At 39.3% G+C, this 18,393-nt stretch overlaps 3 protein-coding genes across 8 annotated transcripts in view; 2 read left to right on the top strand and 1 right to left on the bottom strand.

The window, feature by feature from the left end:
- Positions 1-1,091, top strand: part of tiam2a (TIAM Rac1 associated GEF 2a) — a 155,003-nt gene extending 153,912 nt beyond the window's left edge. For all 3 annotated transcript variants that reach the window (XM_057343225.1, XM_057343226.1, XM_057343224.1), the window contains one exon: positions 1-1,091. In XM_057343225.1, the coding sequence (XP_057199208.1) occupies positions 1-653 (653 nt within the window). In that variant the 3' untranslated portion in view covers positions 654-1,091.
- A 44-nt stretch (positions 1,092-1,135) lies between these two features.
- The window catches only part of tfb1m (transcription factor B1, mitochondrial), a 48,933-nt gene continuing 31,675 nt past the window's right edge, over positions 1,136-18,393 (bottom strand). For both annotated transcript variants that reach the window (XM_057343233.1, XM_057343232.1), the window contains exons 7-8: positions 3,591-3,718; positions 1,136-1,617 (exon numbers count right to left, since the gene is read on the bottom strand). In XM_057343233.1, the coding sequence (XP_057199216.1) occupies positions 1,341-1,617; positions 3,591-3,718 (405 nt within the window). In that variant the 3' untranslated portion in view covers positions 1,136-1,340. The remainder of the gene's footprint in view (positions 1,618-3,590; positions 3,719-18,393) is intronic.
- Positions 3,745-11,967, top strand: LOC130559899 (claudin-20). 3 transcript variants are annotated; one of them, XM_057343235.1, is made up of 2 exons: positions 3,745-3,978; positions 7,671-11,966. In XM_057343235.1, the coding sequence occupies exon 2, from the start codon at positions 7,765-7,767 to the stop codon at positions 8,494-8,496; it is 732 nt and encodes a 243-aa protein (XP_057199218.1). In that variant the 5' UTR covers positions 3,745-3,978; positions 7,671-7,764; the 3' UTR covers positions 8,497-11,966. The 3 variants fall into 3 exon arrangements, with proteins under 3 accessions (XP_057199218.1, XP_057199219.1, XP_057199220.1); XM_057343236.1 differs by lacking the exon at positions 3,745-3,978 and adding an exon at positions 6,823-7,273; XM_057343237.1 differs by lacking the exon at positions 3,745-3,978 and adding an exon at positions 7,299-7,480 and having other exon boundaries at positions 7,671-11,967.

Here is an 18,393-nt window from a genome sequence, read left to right as displayed (position 1 = left end):
GGTCTTCTCGAGCCTCTTGGCTCTGCAAAAAGACTTCAAATGACACTTGCCACTCCTTTAATGACCTGCTGAGGCATGCTCTTCCAGATTCAGATTCAACAAGTTTAAGCAGTTTGACCACCAGCAATGCCAGTACTCCTCTGGATCACCCATCAGATCTACCAATTCATCAGACTGGCCTTAAAGAATCCATCAGTGATGAGGACAATGAATACCGTGAGCAAAATGAATGTCAAGACTCTCAACTCTTGGGCTCTGCTATCGAGACCAAGTTTCAAAAGCTTCAATTGACAGAAAAGTCATCTCAGAGACCTGCTCCTTGTGTGCAGCCAGAGAGTGAAGTGGACACCCCAGAAAGGCAGGCTTTTATCAAACAAGCTAATTTCTGTGCAATGAATCGCACGCCTGGCAGAGGCAGCACAAATAACTTTAGACGAGAACAGGTGTCACTAGGGAACATGCGTCGACACAGCCACTCCTTGGACAGCCAGACAGAGTCGATGGCAAATAATGTTGACCTTAATTCACTACTGGAAAAAGATTTCAGCGTGCAGAGCTTGACTTCTGTTGTCAATGAGGACATCTTCTATGACAACACGACAGAGGCAAAAAATGGTGCTGCAACAACCTCTTCGCATCCCTTACCTAGTTGAGCTGTGCATTACTGGTAAAACAACTGGAAATAAAAGTGAAACAACTACAGGAACTGTCAGGTTTCAGTTTTTGCTTTGTATTAGGAACACTACATTACATTTTAATTTACTGTAGATTTAATGATTTGCTTTTTATAAACCTTATTTATTGAAAAGGTTATATTTATATTAACTAAGTAGGTGGGTTCAGATTTGTATGTGTTTTGTGTTGCATTAAATGGTTTACCAAAGCTCTCACAATGCATGTAAACCACATACTTTCCTTATGATCAGCAAAATGTACAACTGTAACATTTTGTATTCAGCATTTAATTAAACATGCAATTCTTAATGTGCTTACCATTAAAATAAAGTCAGCAATTGATGTGGGTATTTTTATGTTTAGAGGTGCACAGAGTTTTTTCATGGTTTACTGTAACCTAATGATTTAACAAATATTTGACATCACCTGCCACAAAAAATACACGTTTACAAGTTTTAGGATTTGTCTTAATCCTTTAATTCACAATGCCCTGGCAGAGTGTCAAATACAATGGGCAAACAGTTTAGCCGATGAAGCATCTTTAGATTGCATGCGGAATGTCCATCGGCTAATCTGGAGCATAATTTTTAAGATAAAGATTGAGTAAGAAATTCATAGTCATAATGGTAACATTTTCCTTATAATAAATTCGACTGTCTCCTACGTTAGCAGCCATTATTAGGATGTCCTTCCATTGTGGTTTGAAGGTGAGCCTCTTTACTGTTGCCTGCTGCCCACTTGGTTTTATGCTTGAGTCTCAGTTCCTCTCTGAATTCATAGTCATTGAGGCCTTCGTGCTCCTGACATAGCCTGCTGTAGGCGTCTACTAAAGCCCTGAATTCAGAAATAGATAGCTCTGTGGGCCGCAGTGTGGGATCCACATCAGCACTGTGCAGCAACTGCTCTGATAATTCCTGACGCTGAGACTCTGGAAACAGCATTCTGAAGGAAAGAGAAGAACCATGATCACATGCCAACACTATAAATTAGGGTTAACAAAAAAAAGTGACAAGAAAGTGCGGTTATTTAAAACATTCACTTAGTGCCTCCCAAACCAGGAATGTGGCAACATGCAATTGCTTAAAGTGATAGTTCACCCAAAAATGATAATTCAGATGTCATCATTTACTCGCCCTCTTGTCATTTCAAACCTTTATGACTTTCTTCTTTTGGCAGAACACAAAATAATATATTTCGAATAAAGTTGGTAACCAAACAGCACTGGCCCACATTCACTTCTATTGTATGGACATAAAACCAATGCAAGTGAATGGGGGCCAGTTAACATTCTTCAAAATATCTTCTTTGTGTTCTGCGGAAGAATGTGATACCCTCTTGTCATTTCAAACCTGTGAGTAAATGAGGACAGAATTTTAAATTTTTGGGTGAGCTTTCACTTTAAGTTACAAGTGTGCCTTATTTTCCCTATTGCGATGAGTCATAATTGCTTTCTATTAAAAACTAGTTTTGTTTGGACCTAGTCAAAGTAGATGCTATACTTAATGAGACGACAGAAAACAAGGCTGTGAAGGACACAAGTCTTGCACAAAGTACAACACAACAATCAATTTCCTCAATTGATCAACTTCAGATTAAATACATAATCTACCCAGACTAATTTTCATATCAGGATGGCACAATAATGCCAACTAGATAGGTACATTTTCTGAAGAAAATGTAAGTGATGCTTTGTGGCAAACCGCGGAACTGGGCACTAGAGTGATAACACATTAAGCCACGAATGAATCTAACCAATCCCCATGTCTCTATGATGTTCTGATGCAGAGATATAGGCGTTGCTAAATGGTTGCTAGGCTAACCTTTTTGGTTGCTATGGGCGTGGCTTGGCATCTGCAATTGATAATACTCTAACCTATGAGTGAATCGAACCACCCCCCGTGTCGCTACGAAGTTCCTATGCAGAGATATAGGTTTTGCTAAATGGTTGCTAGGCTAACCTGTTTGGTTGCCATAGGCGTGGCTTAGCATCTGCCAATTGATGATGCTCTAAGCTATGAGTGTAAAGAACCAATCCCCGTCTCTCTACGATGTTCCGATGCAGAGATATAGGTATTGCTAAACGGTTGATAGGCTGACATGTTTTGTTGCTATGGGTGTGGCTTCGAAGCTTTATGATGATCCTGGGACACTGATTGGTTGCCTGAGTAAAATGAGCCCACTCCCTTGTCTCTATGACACTGTGTTGCAAAGATATCCACCTGAACCTTTTATAATGGGAGTCTATGGGATCGGTTGCTAGGTTGCTGTAAATGGTTGCTATGGGCGTGGCTTAATAACTTCATAATGATCATGTCACACTGATTGGTAGCCTGAGTAAAATGAGCCCACCCCCTTGTCTCTAAGTGGTTGTACTGCTAAGATATTTAACACGGGACGGTTTACGCCTTATATGGGCATGCTTCCTGTGATTGGGAAATTTTGGGAGGCTCTTACACCCCAGGAGTACAATTTACACCCCATTGTGAGTGATGTTCTTACAGAGCCTGATAGCCTCTTCAAATCGTGTATTATTTTCATGTTTCTACGATATCCTCGCTCGGAGCTACGATCCCTCAAAGTTGGGCGTAATGTTAAGTCAATGGGATTTTTCGGGTGGTTTTTCGCCCCCCATCGCACCCCCCCACCCGATCGCTTATAAAAGTCATAGCACACCATTCCCGAATAGGCCCGTCGATGTGATGTATTCATTCATGGGTCTACGTCAAAAGCTGCGGGACAAGTAGCGTGCCAAACTTTTGGCGGAACAAGAATAATTATAAGAAGTTTGTATGTTCCAATAACAATAGTTATGCTTTTTCAAAGCATCACTAACTATACAAAAGCAACATAGAGTGGGAGTAATTGTAGAGAAGAGTTTTAAGAAATACTTGATGAAAATGCTGCAAAGTGCTTACTCGAGCCCTCTGCGGCAGTGCTTCCTCCGAAACTGGAAGGCGTTCCTGACAATCCTCTCGACCAGCTTGAATGGCTGCTGAATCTGGGGCTGAGCCAGCGGAGTGAAGTGCACCACCCCCACATCCACCTACGCACACCGCGGGTAATGAGATACAAACACACACACAGATGACAGAGCGTTACAGTAAAACCTGGAGACCATATTCAAGAGCTACTCCCACTCGAGAGAGGGAGAGCAGCAGAAAGAAAACTAAAGGGATATATGAGCAAAGAGAGGCGTTCATTGGCAGAGCAGGAAGTGAGTCTGCATGATGACAAGCCAATTCTGGTTGCCACAGAAACACCTGTTTAAAGGACCATCAAAACAACCATCTTCAAATGTGAATAGTAAGTCTCATTTTACATTCTAGTGATTAAGATAGTCCTCTTTAGTGGTTTACCAGGATGATGGCTTTTTGATTATTGTGGAGTTAGTATTAATGCTGGCAGTAAAAGGGTTCGATGACACCAGGCTTCAGCTCATTTTTCCCCTGGCTTCCCCAACAACACTAAGACGAAATGACACGGTTGTGTTGGTACCATGGACAGCAGAGCTGTACACCTCTTGAGCTCTGTATTGCATATTGCCGAAGGACATTTAAAGGCCCGGTTTCACAGACAAGGCTTAAGGCTAGTCCCAGACTAATATGAATGTGTGACCTGTTTTAACTGGATATAACTTGCCCAGAAATATCTTAAAATATATCAGTGCCCTTGTTTTGTCTCAAGATGCACACCAGCAATGTCTTCTTCGAAGGCATTTTTATAAAAGCGACATAAAAATCTTAATTCAACTAAGGCATAGTCCTGGTTTAGGCTAAGCCGTGTCTGTGAAAATGGGCAAACATGTACTCATTTTAAGTCATATATGGTAATAATGAGCAAAGACAAATGCAGACAAGCAAATGTCTACCGTCAAGGCTTAAACTGGTTCTTTCACATAACTGTGTTGCACATAAATAATCCGATTCTCATTTACCTGCAGCTTACTATGTGTCTGAACTATGCATTGTGTAAAATACTTAATTCCTGTTTCCACCTCCTCTTCCAAGTTATGTACTGTATAGCTCTTTTATAGATCCATAATGGATATATATATATACTGTATATGTATGTATATATAGAAAAAATTTGCTGGAGGTGATTTGTACTTTGTATTGTATACTGTATAAACCAAGCAGTTGTGCTGCACTCATGCAGGATTATTGGGCTTTCAGGGCAAATCCATCTAAACTTGGATTCAATTGAAATAAATAAATCAATCAATTTGAAATAAATATTGAGTAGAATCTCACATTGAAGCATTTGCATTTCAAAATCATGGCATGTAACCTTTATAATCCACTTCGACCATTACTTTCTGACACACCTCACTTTTAAAAAGGAAAGGTTATATTCACAATCTCATGACTGCTTAGTGCTTATACAACTCATTTTTTATACAATTTTTTTTCAAGCCACACATATTTACACAGTTTATAAGATCTTCTTAAATACAAAGGGTGTAATGTTTCATTTGTCATTTCTAATGGAAATGGTCAAATTGAGGTGGCATTTCCTTGAGGCTATCTGAGTAACCATTATTTCCTTTATGTAACTGCCAGTGAGCAATGCGGTATAGAGCTGAGAATTGCATACAGTGAGCAAAAGGAGAAAATAGTCCTGCAAGGGGTATGGGTACATTAATCATGACAGCACTTTCAAAAGACAACCACTGTTACCTCAGCATAGATGAGAATCTGAGAACGCAGAGAAATGAACCAAAGCTGGCCGACAGGGCTTTCGACAGTAAGATGCTCGTTTAAACTGCAGGAATGGCTTATCCCACGCTCTATGAACAGCCCAAGGCATCAATGACAACCAAAGGAACCACTGATGTGCTTCTCAGATACGAAATGCGTTACAGTGATCCTCTCTCATAAACCGATGAGACTACAGGCTTCTTAGTTGTCTAGATGAAGATGGAGTCAAGACAGAGAAAAGGCATGTGTCCTTAGTAACATTTAAACACATTTAAGAATCAAAGGCCAGTAAAAAGAGTCCCATTTTATTAAACAAATTCACAAGTAAAAGCACAGAGGCAATAAATCAAGGTAGTGTAGATACATGCACTTTTTCATTTATAATGGTAAATGTACACAGCCATTTTTGTAGCAGCTACAATAATGACATGGTAATGACTCCATCAACAGCTGTGAATAACAAATGGATAAACAAGAAAAAAAACATACTATGGAGGGAGAATTTCAATGCAACTCAAGCTACAGCACATGATACAGCAGCTAGAGGTGGTAAAATCGTGGAACCATGCATATGATTGCTTTCCGAATCTTCACACGTTTGCAATCCCTAGGTGTGGCAACTATTAAAAACTTGTGAACTGGTTCGCTAAAAACTCTTGTCAATTGGTTCGGTGCATATACCGTACACATTAATTGCATAGAGGAAGGAGAAAGCATGAACACCCGATCTACGACAATTTAATGCATTTCGTAATCTGGTAAATTCCTACAGAATTCGCTTACAGAAAATAAGACTATGATAGTGGATAGACAGATATGAGGACAAAAGCCCAGCTCCTATTTTGTCCTTCTTTACCCTCTTTGTCATTTCTATACCAAGGCCATATAGCCACTCCCTCCCTGCAGCGGTAAAAAGGACGGATGGAGGACGGCAGGGGTGGGGGTGCAGGGGGTTTATAGGGGCAGCATCTGTGAGTTCATCCTCCTGGAGAGTGAATGTTCCTGCTCAGTGGTAGGTCCTTTTATGATTAGGGTGATAGAGGTGCATTGCTATTATAACGAAACACTTAAATTCCAGGTGAAAGTGACACGTATTTGCCAAAGCATAAATGGTATTAACTTTATTCATTAACACATTAACATTCTTGCTGAGATGCTTTATAAAAATGAATTGTAAACACACATTATAGCCCACATGCTTCAATGACAGTTAGAGAATAACAATTTATTAGATCTATAATTAAATGCTAATTACTTAAAATATAATTAGGCTATCTAAATCTATAATTAAAAGCACTAAGTTTAGGCATAACACACAAATCTATGTTAGACAAATTACACATTTATTTACAATTTTGTTACTTTTGATTCCCTTCAACCAGATGACCAATATAATAAATGAAAGAATATGTTTGCTGTGTAGAGACGATTATAAACCAGTGATTCATTTAATATCAACACATTAAATGCAGCTTATACACAAACCAACGTTTTTGATATGAACATTGAACTTTTCTTGTCAAAAAAATAATTCTGTTTAAAGTTTTTAAGAAAAACGCCATTACACGCGACTATGGTCGGGTTTAAAATCCCCTGTGTAAAATCTTATACAGGAAAATGGAGAACAAAAAAAGGAAACAACAGAGACTTGAATGCGCGTTAAGTTAAAAGAGCTGCTGCGTGATGTAGACGGCCATTCGGGCAGTTTTTGACAACAACGTTCGCTGCTCAATTACTAATGTCGTCTTGTACGCCCCCGCTGCCGACAACATCGATAAAATAAGCGCTACGTGTACAGTCGCGTACGCTCTGTTTATGTATTTATCAGTGTGTGTGCGCGCGTGTATATGTGTGTGTGCTCGGAGACCTGACGCGTCACAGCTCGCTCTGCAGCAGCCGAGGTAAGCGCAGGATTTTTGCATTCCGCTCCTTATTACATAGAACGCCGTCAATCTCTGCTACGAACCAAAATTGTAGTCATTTCTGTCATTACGTCAAGTAAAAATAAACCGTAGTTGTGTGCTCGTGTGCCGTCAACGCTACCTAGTCGTTTACCTGATGGCATGGAGAGCCGAATAGGACGGTTCGCAGCGTTGAGTGCATACACGGTAACTCCGCAAATAACTAATTGCTCCAAGCCAGATGCCGGCACCAGTCATGTACCAAAAAAGCAAAGCAGCTCAAATACCAGAACCAGGAACCTGTTTTGGCATCATTCTGTGTGCAAGGTTTTCATTGTTCCTAGTGTGCTGGGGGAGGAGAACACTCGGTTAATTCTCTCTCACTTTCTTCCAACAGGCTCCGGTGCTGAACAGTCTTTGCCGTCGCAGCAGAAAAAGAGTGGACTAGGCAAGGCTGGGTGAATGTGGGCCAGGTTAAGGAGCGTGGCAGGATGGCGTCCACGGGTACGCAGATCTTCGCCTTTGTGCTTTCGCTGCTGGGCATCTTAGGTGCCACGGTGGCCACGTTGTTGCCCAACTGGAAGGTTAGCGCAGACGTCGGCTCCAACATCATCACTGCCATCTCACAGATGCAGGGGCTGTGGATGGACTGCACCTGGTACAGCACAGGCATGTTTAGCTGCACACTAAAATACTCTGTGCTGGCACTGCCTGCATACTTGCAAACAGCACGCACCACTATGGTGCTTTCATGTGTACTGGCAGCATTAGGATTATGTTTAGCTTCTTTGGGCTTGAAGTGCACCCGCTGGGGTGGAGGACGGCGTGCTAAACGCCATGCTGCCATGGCAGCCGGCGCCTGCTTTCTGACCTCTGGCTTCCTCTGCTTATTTCCTGCCTCCTGGTACACCAATGAGGTTATTGTCAACTTTCTAGATGCAAATGTGCCAGAAAGCAACAAGTTTGAGCCAGGAGGTGCCGTCTATGTAGCCTTCGTCTCGTCTGGTTTCCTTTTCGTAGGTGGATCCATTTTCTGTCTCTCTTGCTCGGGTAAGCGACACGGCCCCCAGGATTTAATACTGCTCCCTCCAGATAAACTCCTCTTGCAGCAACAACAGCATCTGCTGCAACAACAGCAGCAACAGGAGCTGCTCCAACACCAGTATTGCTCTCTCTCACCCCTGGATAATAAGACTGGCTACAGCGTTCAGGACTATGTATAGGGGGAGCCAGACACGTGAAATGCACTGCCACTCAACCCCTGGCTCATGTAATAATGAGATGAAAAGGCAGGAGGGACCAAGGCTTTGAAGCCTCTGTCTCCGATTTTTTTTTTAAGATCAGCAAGCACAAAACAAAACTGGAGTTATTCCTCTAAATAAGGTCTTGGAAGAGACAGATTGTGAATGCTGAGGGATAAATGGAAGGAACACTGCAGTAGCAACAGCTAATGCTCTGTGCAAGACTGACAAAGAAAGAGAGGAAGATGATGAATAAAGGCACATATCCAGCATCCTAGTAAATCTTATTAAAGTGTTCCCCTGGGAAGGGATTTGCAACAAAGGAATGTTTTTGCTACTTCAAATCCCGAAACAGCCCCCAGCACCCCCACCCAAAGTGAAGAACTTAGAAGCAATTGTTTAGCTGCTAACAATCGTTTGGTAACCTCTTGTTGAATATTAGATGGCAATATGTCTTTAAGAGGCAACAGTATGGAAGACCCTGCATTTGGAAGATATGCTTTTTTACTCATGTAATGGTTGTGTTAATGAAATCTTATTATGGTAGCTGATAGGTTGATTGATATTCTGCATAAGCATGCTTTCTGGAGCCTGTGCATAATGCAGTGGAATGCCTGATGTAGACTGAATCGTAGCCATATAGCCTATGCCTAAAGAGCTGTAGTATATAAACCGCTGAAACTGTTTATAGAGCGGGAGGAAAGAGTGAATAGAGGTTGCTGGGTCAGGCATAAATGGGAAATCCATAGAGGCCGAGAGAAGACTGCCCCATCAAGTCGTGACATTGTGCTGTTCAACACTTTTGCCCCAAACAATAACAAGCTACCTTTAGCTCAGTGTGCGCTGTGCACTGACTTTATCATGCAGACACTCGTATATACATTGCTGCATGTGTGCATTTCACGTATGCTGCTTCTCACTGCCATGGAAATGGTATTCTACATCCAAACACATACATTGTCTAGGTTATAACTCTATAGATTTCAAGAAAAGGAAGGGGATCCTCTGTGTATTGGGCTGGAGTGCGTCATGAATCACTTCAGGAACATCAGGGGGGTGGTTGGTATTTACAGACAAAACCTTGTGTGTCATCCTCTCTTGGATTGGGGGATTGTACTCTGACTCTGAATCTAATCTTTAGGACATAATCTACATTCAGCAATTTGGGATAAAAAACATACTAAATAACGTCAATATAACACGTCACAATTGTATTTGTTAGCATTAGTTAATTAATGCCAATACAACTGTACATGATTGTACATGACATAATTTTATTAGCTAATGCTGACTTTGACATTGCTTTTGTTCATTGCGGATTAATGCTAGTTAATGCATTAATTTATGTTAAATACAACCTTATTATAAGGTGTTACCTTAGTAGCATTTTCATGGCAGTGAATGATTCCTGGTGAGACTGCAATCTGGTAATGTCATCACTCACAGGAGATACTCACAGACCATTGCCAAATAGTGCCCAAAATCCTCATGCTCATATTTAAATAGCAAATCTGTCAGCAGATACACTGGACACAGACAAAAGTAGATGCTATCTACATGCGCCCAAGTTATACTGAAGGAATATTTTCAGTTTCATATACAGCATCTGACGTATGTTGTCCATTACTGCAGAAAGCTTGTTTATGTATTCCTTTAAATACATTTTCACAAACATGGCCGTGGTTATTGACGGCGTGCCAAAATGTGATGCTTTATAAACTAAGCCAGATTAAATTATTGTTTGAAGGCATGCCACAGATGCTGTCTATAGCTATTAATATGCCTTAGGGTGCCGGTTACTACTCATTGTCTTACTCAAAATATCTGTAATAGTGTGTGGCACCCCTCTCTCCCTGAACGCTGGATGCTGCCTCTAACAACCAGAACAACTGCATGTCATGTGCAAATTTGCCAATGCATGAACATACAACCCCCCCCCCCCCAATAAGCATGTGAGAACATTACAACAAGCCCTTCCCTGCACCCAACTTGTGTCAAAAGTCAAGTGTGTGTTGTGTTTGGATGTAGTCTTGCTGTTCTATGCTGTGTAAGGAGCAATTGTAGTATTCTGCTCTGGCAAAAAGAGCTTTGGCAGTGATGGATAGCACAGCACATACTTCCCCTCAGATTCCCACAGGCGAGCAGATGGCTGTGCTCGCCCCCTGCAGGCAGCAGTGGGCATACTGAGATGGCACAGTTGGGCATTGTGCTGCTTGTCTATGGCAGAATATGGCCTTCTCAGCACACCATACTAGCTCCTGGACAATAATGACGGCCCATGCACCATTACTGAATGCAATAACCACTCTCCTCCAACATTTCTAAAAGTAACCGTGCACCATATGTTACAGAATGTGCCAAAACTATAACTACTTTTCAAATGTATGTAAAATATTCTGTTCCGTCTGCCAATTACAAAAGAATTAAAAGGTGGTTCTATAGACCACTTTGCGAAATGTAAACACTGGTCTAGAAGCACTTCCGGTTTAAGATTATATTTAAAATCTTACATTTAGAATTAAATCTTAAAGATATTTGTTTAACATTTTATATCGGCTGTAAATATTCTGTTGGTTGAATTTTGTTCAAATGTTTGTATAGGGGAACAGAAAGTTCTTCTGGACCAGCGTTAAACCAGTATTGTTTACATCATCTGAGGTGGTCTGGTAAAAAAGAGGTTTACAGTAAATCGGTGTGCCAAGTTTCAGGATTTCGCTCTTAAAATTCCAAAGCACAATTATTTCAGAATCATTGACCATTCTGGGCAGACAAGAAAGAATCTACACTATTTACAATTGTGCTTTGGGATTTCATACACGTCAAAGCTCTACAAATACACCCATGTGGATCTTTTTATGTTGTGGATCTTTTTATTTTATGCATCCTATTTGTTCACTGAAAGCACTATTCAACACCCAAGCATGTTCACAGCAAATCTTCTTTATAAGAAGACAAACATTACACCTTTAATTGTGTAACCTCGTTTAAAATCTATTTATTTTTTGTTAGCTGAAACACATTTAAAAATACACTAAAATAAGGATGATTACCTGTAGATAGATAGTACTATAATGTGTCAAAAAGATGTTTTGGTCATTTTAAAGACAAACTAACATATTGTTATGGTCCAGCTTGTTCATTAGCACGATAAAGTAAAATGATTTTCATATGACCAGACCAAAATGATCGGCCCTTGTTTCTGTTCAGTGGCCTTTTTTTTGCATATTTTGGCAAATTTTGGGGTGAATGCATCTGCACTTTTTATTTTGCAGAGGATATTGTTCTCATGTTTCTGTACTGCTACTTCAGTGTGCTTGTGTAAGTAGTTATATTTTTTATTAATAAAAATGGTCAGAAACAGTGTTATTATAAGTGCTAAGTCTTATTTTATTGCTTGCTGTTTTGATTAGTTTTGTTAGTTTTGTTAATGTGAAGATAACCCTTTCAATCCATAAATGATAGAAATCCAAAAGGACACTATGGGGCGGTTTCCCAGACAGGGTTAAACCTAGTCCCAGACTAACTTAAATGTTATAGGTGTCTTAATCGAAAACAACGTGCACTGACTTGTCTTAAAATATATCAGTGCGATTGTTTTGTCTCAAGATGCCCACCAGTAATATCTTCTGTAAAGTATGTTTCTAAAAACAACTTAAATATCCTAATTTAACCAAGGCCTTGTCCTGGTTTAAGATAATACCTGTCCGGGAAACCACCCCAATGTGTTTTATTGTGCTTTATTGTGCCTAGATTATCTTTTAATGTTACACGAAACAATATCTTAAAGGAACACTCCCCTTTTTTTGGAAATAGGCTTATTCTCCAACTCCCCCACAGTTAATAAGTTGAGTTTTACCGTTTTGGAATCTATTCAGCCGATCTCCGGATCTGGCGATAGCACTTTTAGCATAGTTTAGCATAGATTATTGAATCCAATTAGACCAGTAGCATCGCGTTCAAAAATGACCAAAGAGCTTCAATATTTTTCCTATTTACAACTTGACTCTTCTGTACTTATATCGTGTGCTAAGACCGGCGGAAAATGAAAAGTTGCTATTTTCTAGGCCGATATGGTTAGGAACTATACTCCCATTCAATCAAGGAATAATCAAGGAAGTTTGCTGCCGTAACATGGCCGCAGCAGGTGCAGTGATATCACGCTCCTTGTGCATGCAGTTGGTCACGTTAGATATGTTGACGGAAGTTAGTCTATTGCCACATGTGCTGCGTGATATCTCTGCACCTGCTGCGGCCATGGGAGTATAGTTTCTAATCGTATCGGATAATTCTGGACTGAGCTCCAATAATGACAGAACCATGGCTTTTTAGTCCTCAGCTGGTTCGTCCCCTTAGGTTTATAAGGTTCCATCTGACATTTTTTGTCAAAATTGAGTTATTTACATATTCCTATTCTGTTGCAACTTATTTACATTGTGTGATGTTTTTTTCTTTACGTTATTTACATTTTGGGACTTCATTTTAGAAAGCTAAAAGGTTCTATAGAGTCAAACTCTAACTTGGTTCTATAAGGTTCTATTTGTGAGATAATCAGCCCTTGGAAATGGAATGCAAACAAGAGGACCAATTAGAATCAGCTTTCTTTGATTCGATTCGATTAAGTAATATTAAGCCTCAAAGATCAAAAAGTCAACAATTGATTTGATGGGGTGTTAATTACAACAATAAATGTTTGCATTTTATTTCAGTAATACTTATCTCACGAGAGAAAGCTAGTTTACCGGTCTCACTGTCTGTGAAATAAAGTCCTACCTAAAATATGTAAAACTGCTTTTATGCTTAACTTAAAGGCAAAAAAATATTTTTAAAAATGTTCAATAAACGTCATAGAAAGCATTCAATTTAACTTTTTTTTTACACATAATATGCTTATTTTATGTTTTAAACAAACGATAAGTAAACTGTTTGTGTTGCGCGGAATTTATTGCATCAATTCATGTTTTCCAAGACCTTATAATTCTGAGCAGAAAGTGATTTTTTTTATTAGAAGGTTCTGTCTGCAGTTGACCAGTTGATCTGCAAATTTCAGAGGATTTTGATATTGTACACTTAAAGGGATAGTTCACCCAAAAATGAACATTCTGTCATTTAAGCACCCCCAAGTTGTTCCAAACCTGTATACATTTCTTTGTTCTGATGAACACAAAGTAATATATTTGTTGGCAAATATTTATATATAAATGTTAGCAATTACATTTCTGGGACATCATTGACTACCATAGTAGGAAAAAATATTGTATAATATTTTGTTCTGTTGAACACAAAATTAGATATTTTGAAGAACTCAGGAAAGCAAACAGTTCCAAGGGCACCTTTGTCCTACTATGGTAGTCAATGATGTCCCAGAAACGTTAGTTTCTTACATTTTTCCAAATATCTTTCTTTGTGTTCAGTAAAACAAAGACATTTATACAGGTTTGGAACAAATAAGGGGGGAGTAATTCATGACAAAATTTTCTTTTTTGGGTGGAGTATCCCTTTAAATACATTTAGGGACTTGTTCCCCATATCATTCATTTTTGCTATATGGAATCCAAAGCATTCCATTTTAATTTCACCTTGGAACCATGTTATATTAAAACAGGCTTTCTGGCTCACGGCTATACATTTCCTTTACTCCTGATACATTATTTGACCTCATTTATTAAAGATCGAGTATCACGCTATGACATGCATTCTGCCTTACACTGTTAAACGTGCTGGCTTCTCATACTTAACATGGCCAACTTGTTAAAAAACGAGTTGGACGTATGACGTAGTATTTCTGTACTTGATACACTCCCCCAGCACTCCGACTTGTTTCGGAAAGTTTTATAAAATTCTGGATCCCTGTGTCGTCACAGGGATCCTATTCCTTTTATTGGCCATTCTCCCGGAAAAGCCCGGCAAAGCGAAAGAAAGAGCCCGCACACGAGCCAACCGACGAGCGAGACCCGCTTACCATCAAGATTATCTGCGCTGCGTCAAGATGGGTTGCGCTGCAGCTCGTTACTCTTGCGACAGTGAAGTTTAGGTGTGTCTGTTTGTTCACAGCATTTCAGTGATGGATGTTATATAAACGGTGGATAAAACGCTGAATTTGGAGATCATTTGAAACTGATAGATGGCGCAGTCCCAGTGCTAAAAGATGCCAGACATGAACTGCACGCGGTAAGTCAAACTAAGTCATACGTCTTTGTTTTGTTGGCAATCGGCGTGTACGTGCATAATGTACAAAACAAGAAGGGATTAATGTGATGATGTGTTGCTTGATCGTGCTGTAGTTCCATCCCACTCTCCCCACTAGTCCCACCTCTAGCAGCTCGTGTTTTCCGAAAATAATCGTACAGCTGTATCTCTCTTTCATAAATTTGATCAAACTAAATACTCTTCGAAGATACGACTTATGCAGTACTACTGTATAGGCTCTCAAGATTAATATGAGATTGGCAGAAACTGCCTGTGATACGCGATCTTTAAAAAGGAGCACACATTATACACGTTGACTTCATAAATCACAAAAGGATTTTCATTTTCTGTGATGGTCACATGGTGTAACAGGAAGGCAGAAACGAGTCCAATGATCCTTAAAGTCCCCCTGTGGTGAAAGTTTTTAACGTAGTTCGTAACAAAACAATGCCGAAAATGATTTGTTAATGACGTTTTCACTGACGAAAATGAGTAAAAATTGATGAATGATAACGAAAACTGTACTAAAAATATACTGACATTTTTGTCAACTAATAAAAACAAGACGGAAATATTCTTGTCCCACCTGGCGGACATCAGATTGCACGCATTTGATAAGCATATACATGTTACAGAGAAGTCTCTGGGGGAAAGAGACGCGCAAACTCAAATGTATTCAACATTTGAGTTTGTTTCCACGCGGTTTACAAAGCATCTTAAACACAGCAAACTTGAAGCGCAACTGCAGGCGAGTTGTCCAGACACTCATATCATGCAAGCACAAATGTTTTTATATGACAACATTAACTTATCCACTAACGCAAGCTGCTGCATAAGACGAAATGCAACATAAGTCAAACGAAACCAGTTGTCCTGTACCTATTAGAGAAGTGACATAGTGAGATAGATTGTACCTTTAAAGATCGAATGATATGCTAAAGATTAAACCAAGTATGTAAAATGTTGACATGATTGAAGAAATGTAGTACAGTGTCATACGTCTTTTTAAAAGATATTTCTCATTTATTGAGTCTCACTACTCAAGAAAAAACAGTGCAGCACTTTTCTTTAAAGAGACACGAGCCAATAGCGTTGTGAGCAGTGTCAGAGCGTTTCATTGGTTTAATGTACTGAATGAATACGCCCCTCACTAAACAAGTCAATTGAGTCGAAATGTGATTGAATGAACGGTTACATGTGTTCATGGTCTAATATTCTCTGTGTTGGAACAATGCATATCCAGTAGTTACTGAACTTTTCAGAAAAAAACAAATGACCTGATTTAATTTAATTATAAGTTAAGTAAATTATGCCAAACAATTGAAATCTTAGTATGGGACATATAATTACAGTAAATTAGATAAACCACTTAGATTTTAATAGACTTCTAATGTAGATTTAGTCAACTAAAATGTATTAAATATTTTAAAAAAAAATCATAAGAATTCATCATTCAAAACTAGGGATGGGTACAGAAACCCGGTATTAAACGAGCCCCGGGCTAAATTATGAAAGACTGGGGCATCAAAAAAAGCTTCGCCCTTATTGGTTCTGCTTTCGGCACTGGAGAAACGTGCAGCCCGGTCTCATTGTTTATACGTAGGTATTTTCACATATTTTATAATTGTATCGACAAGCGATTTATATTTTTAGACTTGTTAACCTACCCATTTTATAGCGAACATAAAAAGATATAAAATGTAATAGACTGAAATATGCAAGAAAATGACAATTTCAGTAACAATATAGCATTAAAAAGATATTTTATAGTCACAAATCCTACTCCTACCTCTAAACCTAACCATAACTATTTCTTAAAAATAAGGCATGGCAGACAGATAAGTGTAATCACAATCATTTATTGATTGTACTCACTTTTGTTGCCAGCGGTTTAGACATTAATGGCTGTGTGTTGAGTTATTTTGAAGGGACAGCAAATTTACACTGTTATACAATCTGTACACTTACTACTTTACATTGTAGCAAAGTGTCATATCTTCAGTGTTGTCAGATGTGAGGGGTGTACTCACTTCTGTGAGATACTGTCCGGGAGTTAGCCAGACAGCCTTGGCGCGTTTACCGGCTGTGCAGAATGCAGCGGCTAGGCTGCTAACGCAAGCATGAGCACATCACACCGATTCGGTCCTCTCTTCAATGGTTGCCAGTTCGTTTCTGTATAGAATACAAACTTTTGCTGTTTGTTTTTAAATCCTTAAACGGTTGGGCACCAACGTATCTTGATGTATGAAACGTCATAGATCGGCTAGGTCTTTGAGGTCTTCTGATCAGTTACAACTAACACTTCCCAGATCTCGATTAAAACGGCTCTAAAACTGGAACCTGCTACAGGGGAACATTACATCAGCTCCGTCTATTTCTAGTTTTAAATCCTTGTTAAAAACTTATCTATTAACTCAGGCTTTTAATAATTCTGGAGGTTGAGATATACATTGGATGTGTATTAGATATACAGTGTATATTGGATGTGTAGTAGAGACATGTTGGATGTGTATTTTTGTATAGAAGAAAAGAAGAAGAATGTTTTTGGTCCAAATTATTAAGATGCAACTTAAAATGAAATTTTACAAACAGTGTTCAATGAAGACATGTACAGACAGAGATGTTGCACTGAGCCTGAGTGAAACTGGCAGCGTGCAGATCCTCTCATATTGAAAGCGTTTATCTTAAAACCTCAACAGTTACTATAACTTTGATATGCAAGTCTTTCTTTATGACCGATGTTATCTCACATTGTCAAAACAGATGTGACGCAGTACTGATGTCGGTTTTTTTAGGGCTGGTTAGGGGACCCTCCAAAGAGCCTTGACACAATTTGAACACTGCTTACAATTATTCAAGCTGTACATTTGATCAGTACTGTATGTTTATTCTCTAAGAATCAAACCCACAACCTTTTGTGCCACTAATGCAATGCAGCATTTTTGGACTATAAACCATGCTATACTACAGAGGTGCTAGCAGCCATTACTCTTCTATTATCTTGACAAACATCTGCTCGAGGTATGCTTCATTATTTTCAGACCAATCTCTGTCATGAGCCTTAAGCTCAGTTTTTCTATCCTCTGTGTGTGGGAAGGACACTGCAGTAGCAGCTGGCTCAAAGTCTGCCTCTGTACACACATCAGCTCAGGGGACAGGAGGCCGCTGCAATGTTCTGGATCGCCAAAGCATAGCCTGTTTTGAGGGGTGAGGGGGATACAGTCCTGAACCACTTTTGCACCACTTCTGTTGGTGGAAGATAAAATAATTGCATTATTTAGGATGAATGAATGTAATTACTATCTAACAGCATTGTGCTTCAGAAGACCCTGTACTGTATGTGGGTGATGACATAAGGCCTTTTGATTAGCACTGCATCAGAGTATGACAAACAGGCAAGCACAGAGAACTATTGTTTAGAGTAACACTTCAGCATTTAGTAGGGCGCTATAAAATCCATTTCTTTTTTTCTAAATACAGTTTTTCCAAATTTCGTATTTTTCAGTTTTTCTGAATTCTGTGTTTTCCGTTTTTTGCTATACAAAACAGAAATATATTTGCCCACATGAAAAAATACTTCAGTATACTATAGTATTAACTCAAACTATAGAAAAATTCCTAGATACTACAGGTTTTTAAATCTAATGGGGAAAAATCCTTTAAACTATAGGGCATAATGTAATGAACCTAACT

This window comes from Triplophysa rosa, linkage group LG10, assembly GCF_024868665.1.
Source record: "Triplophysa rosa linkage group LG10, Trosa_1v2, whole genome shotgun sequence".
Taxonomy (NCBI): domain Eukaryota; kingdom Metazoa; phylum Chordata; class Actinopteri; order Cypriniformes; family Nemacheilidae; genus Triplophysa; species Triplophysa rosa.
The sequence above is the reverse complement of the archived record's forward strand: the minus strand, read 5'-3'. Positions and strand labels throughout refer to the sequence as shown.

Bases quoted from the DNA above. Each gene is read 5' to 3' on its own strand.
- LOC130559899 (XM_057343237.1), top strand. From the start codon at position 7,765: ATGGCGTCCACGGGTACGCAGATCTTCGCCTTTGTGCTTTCGCTGCTG.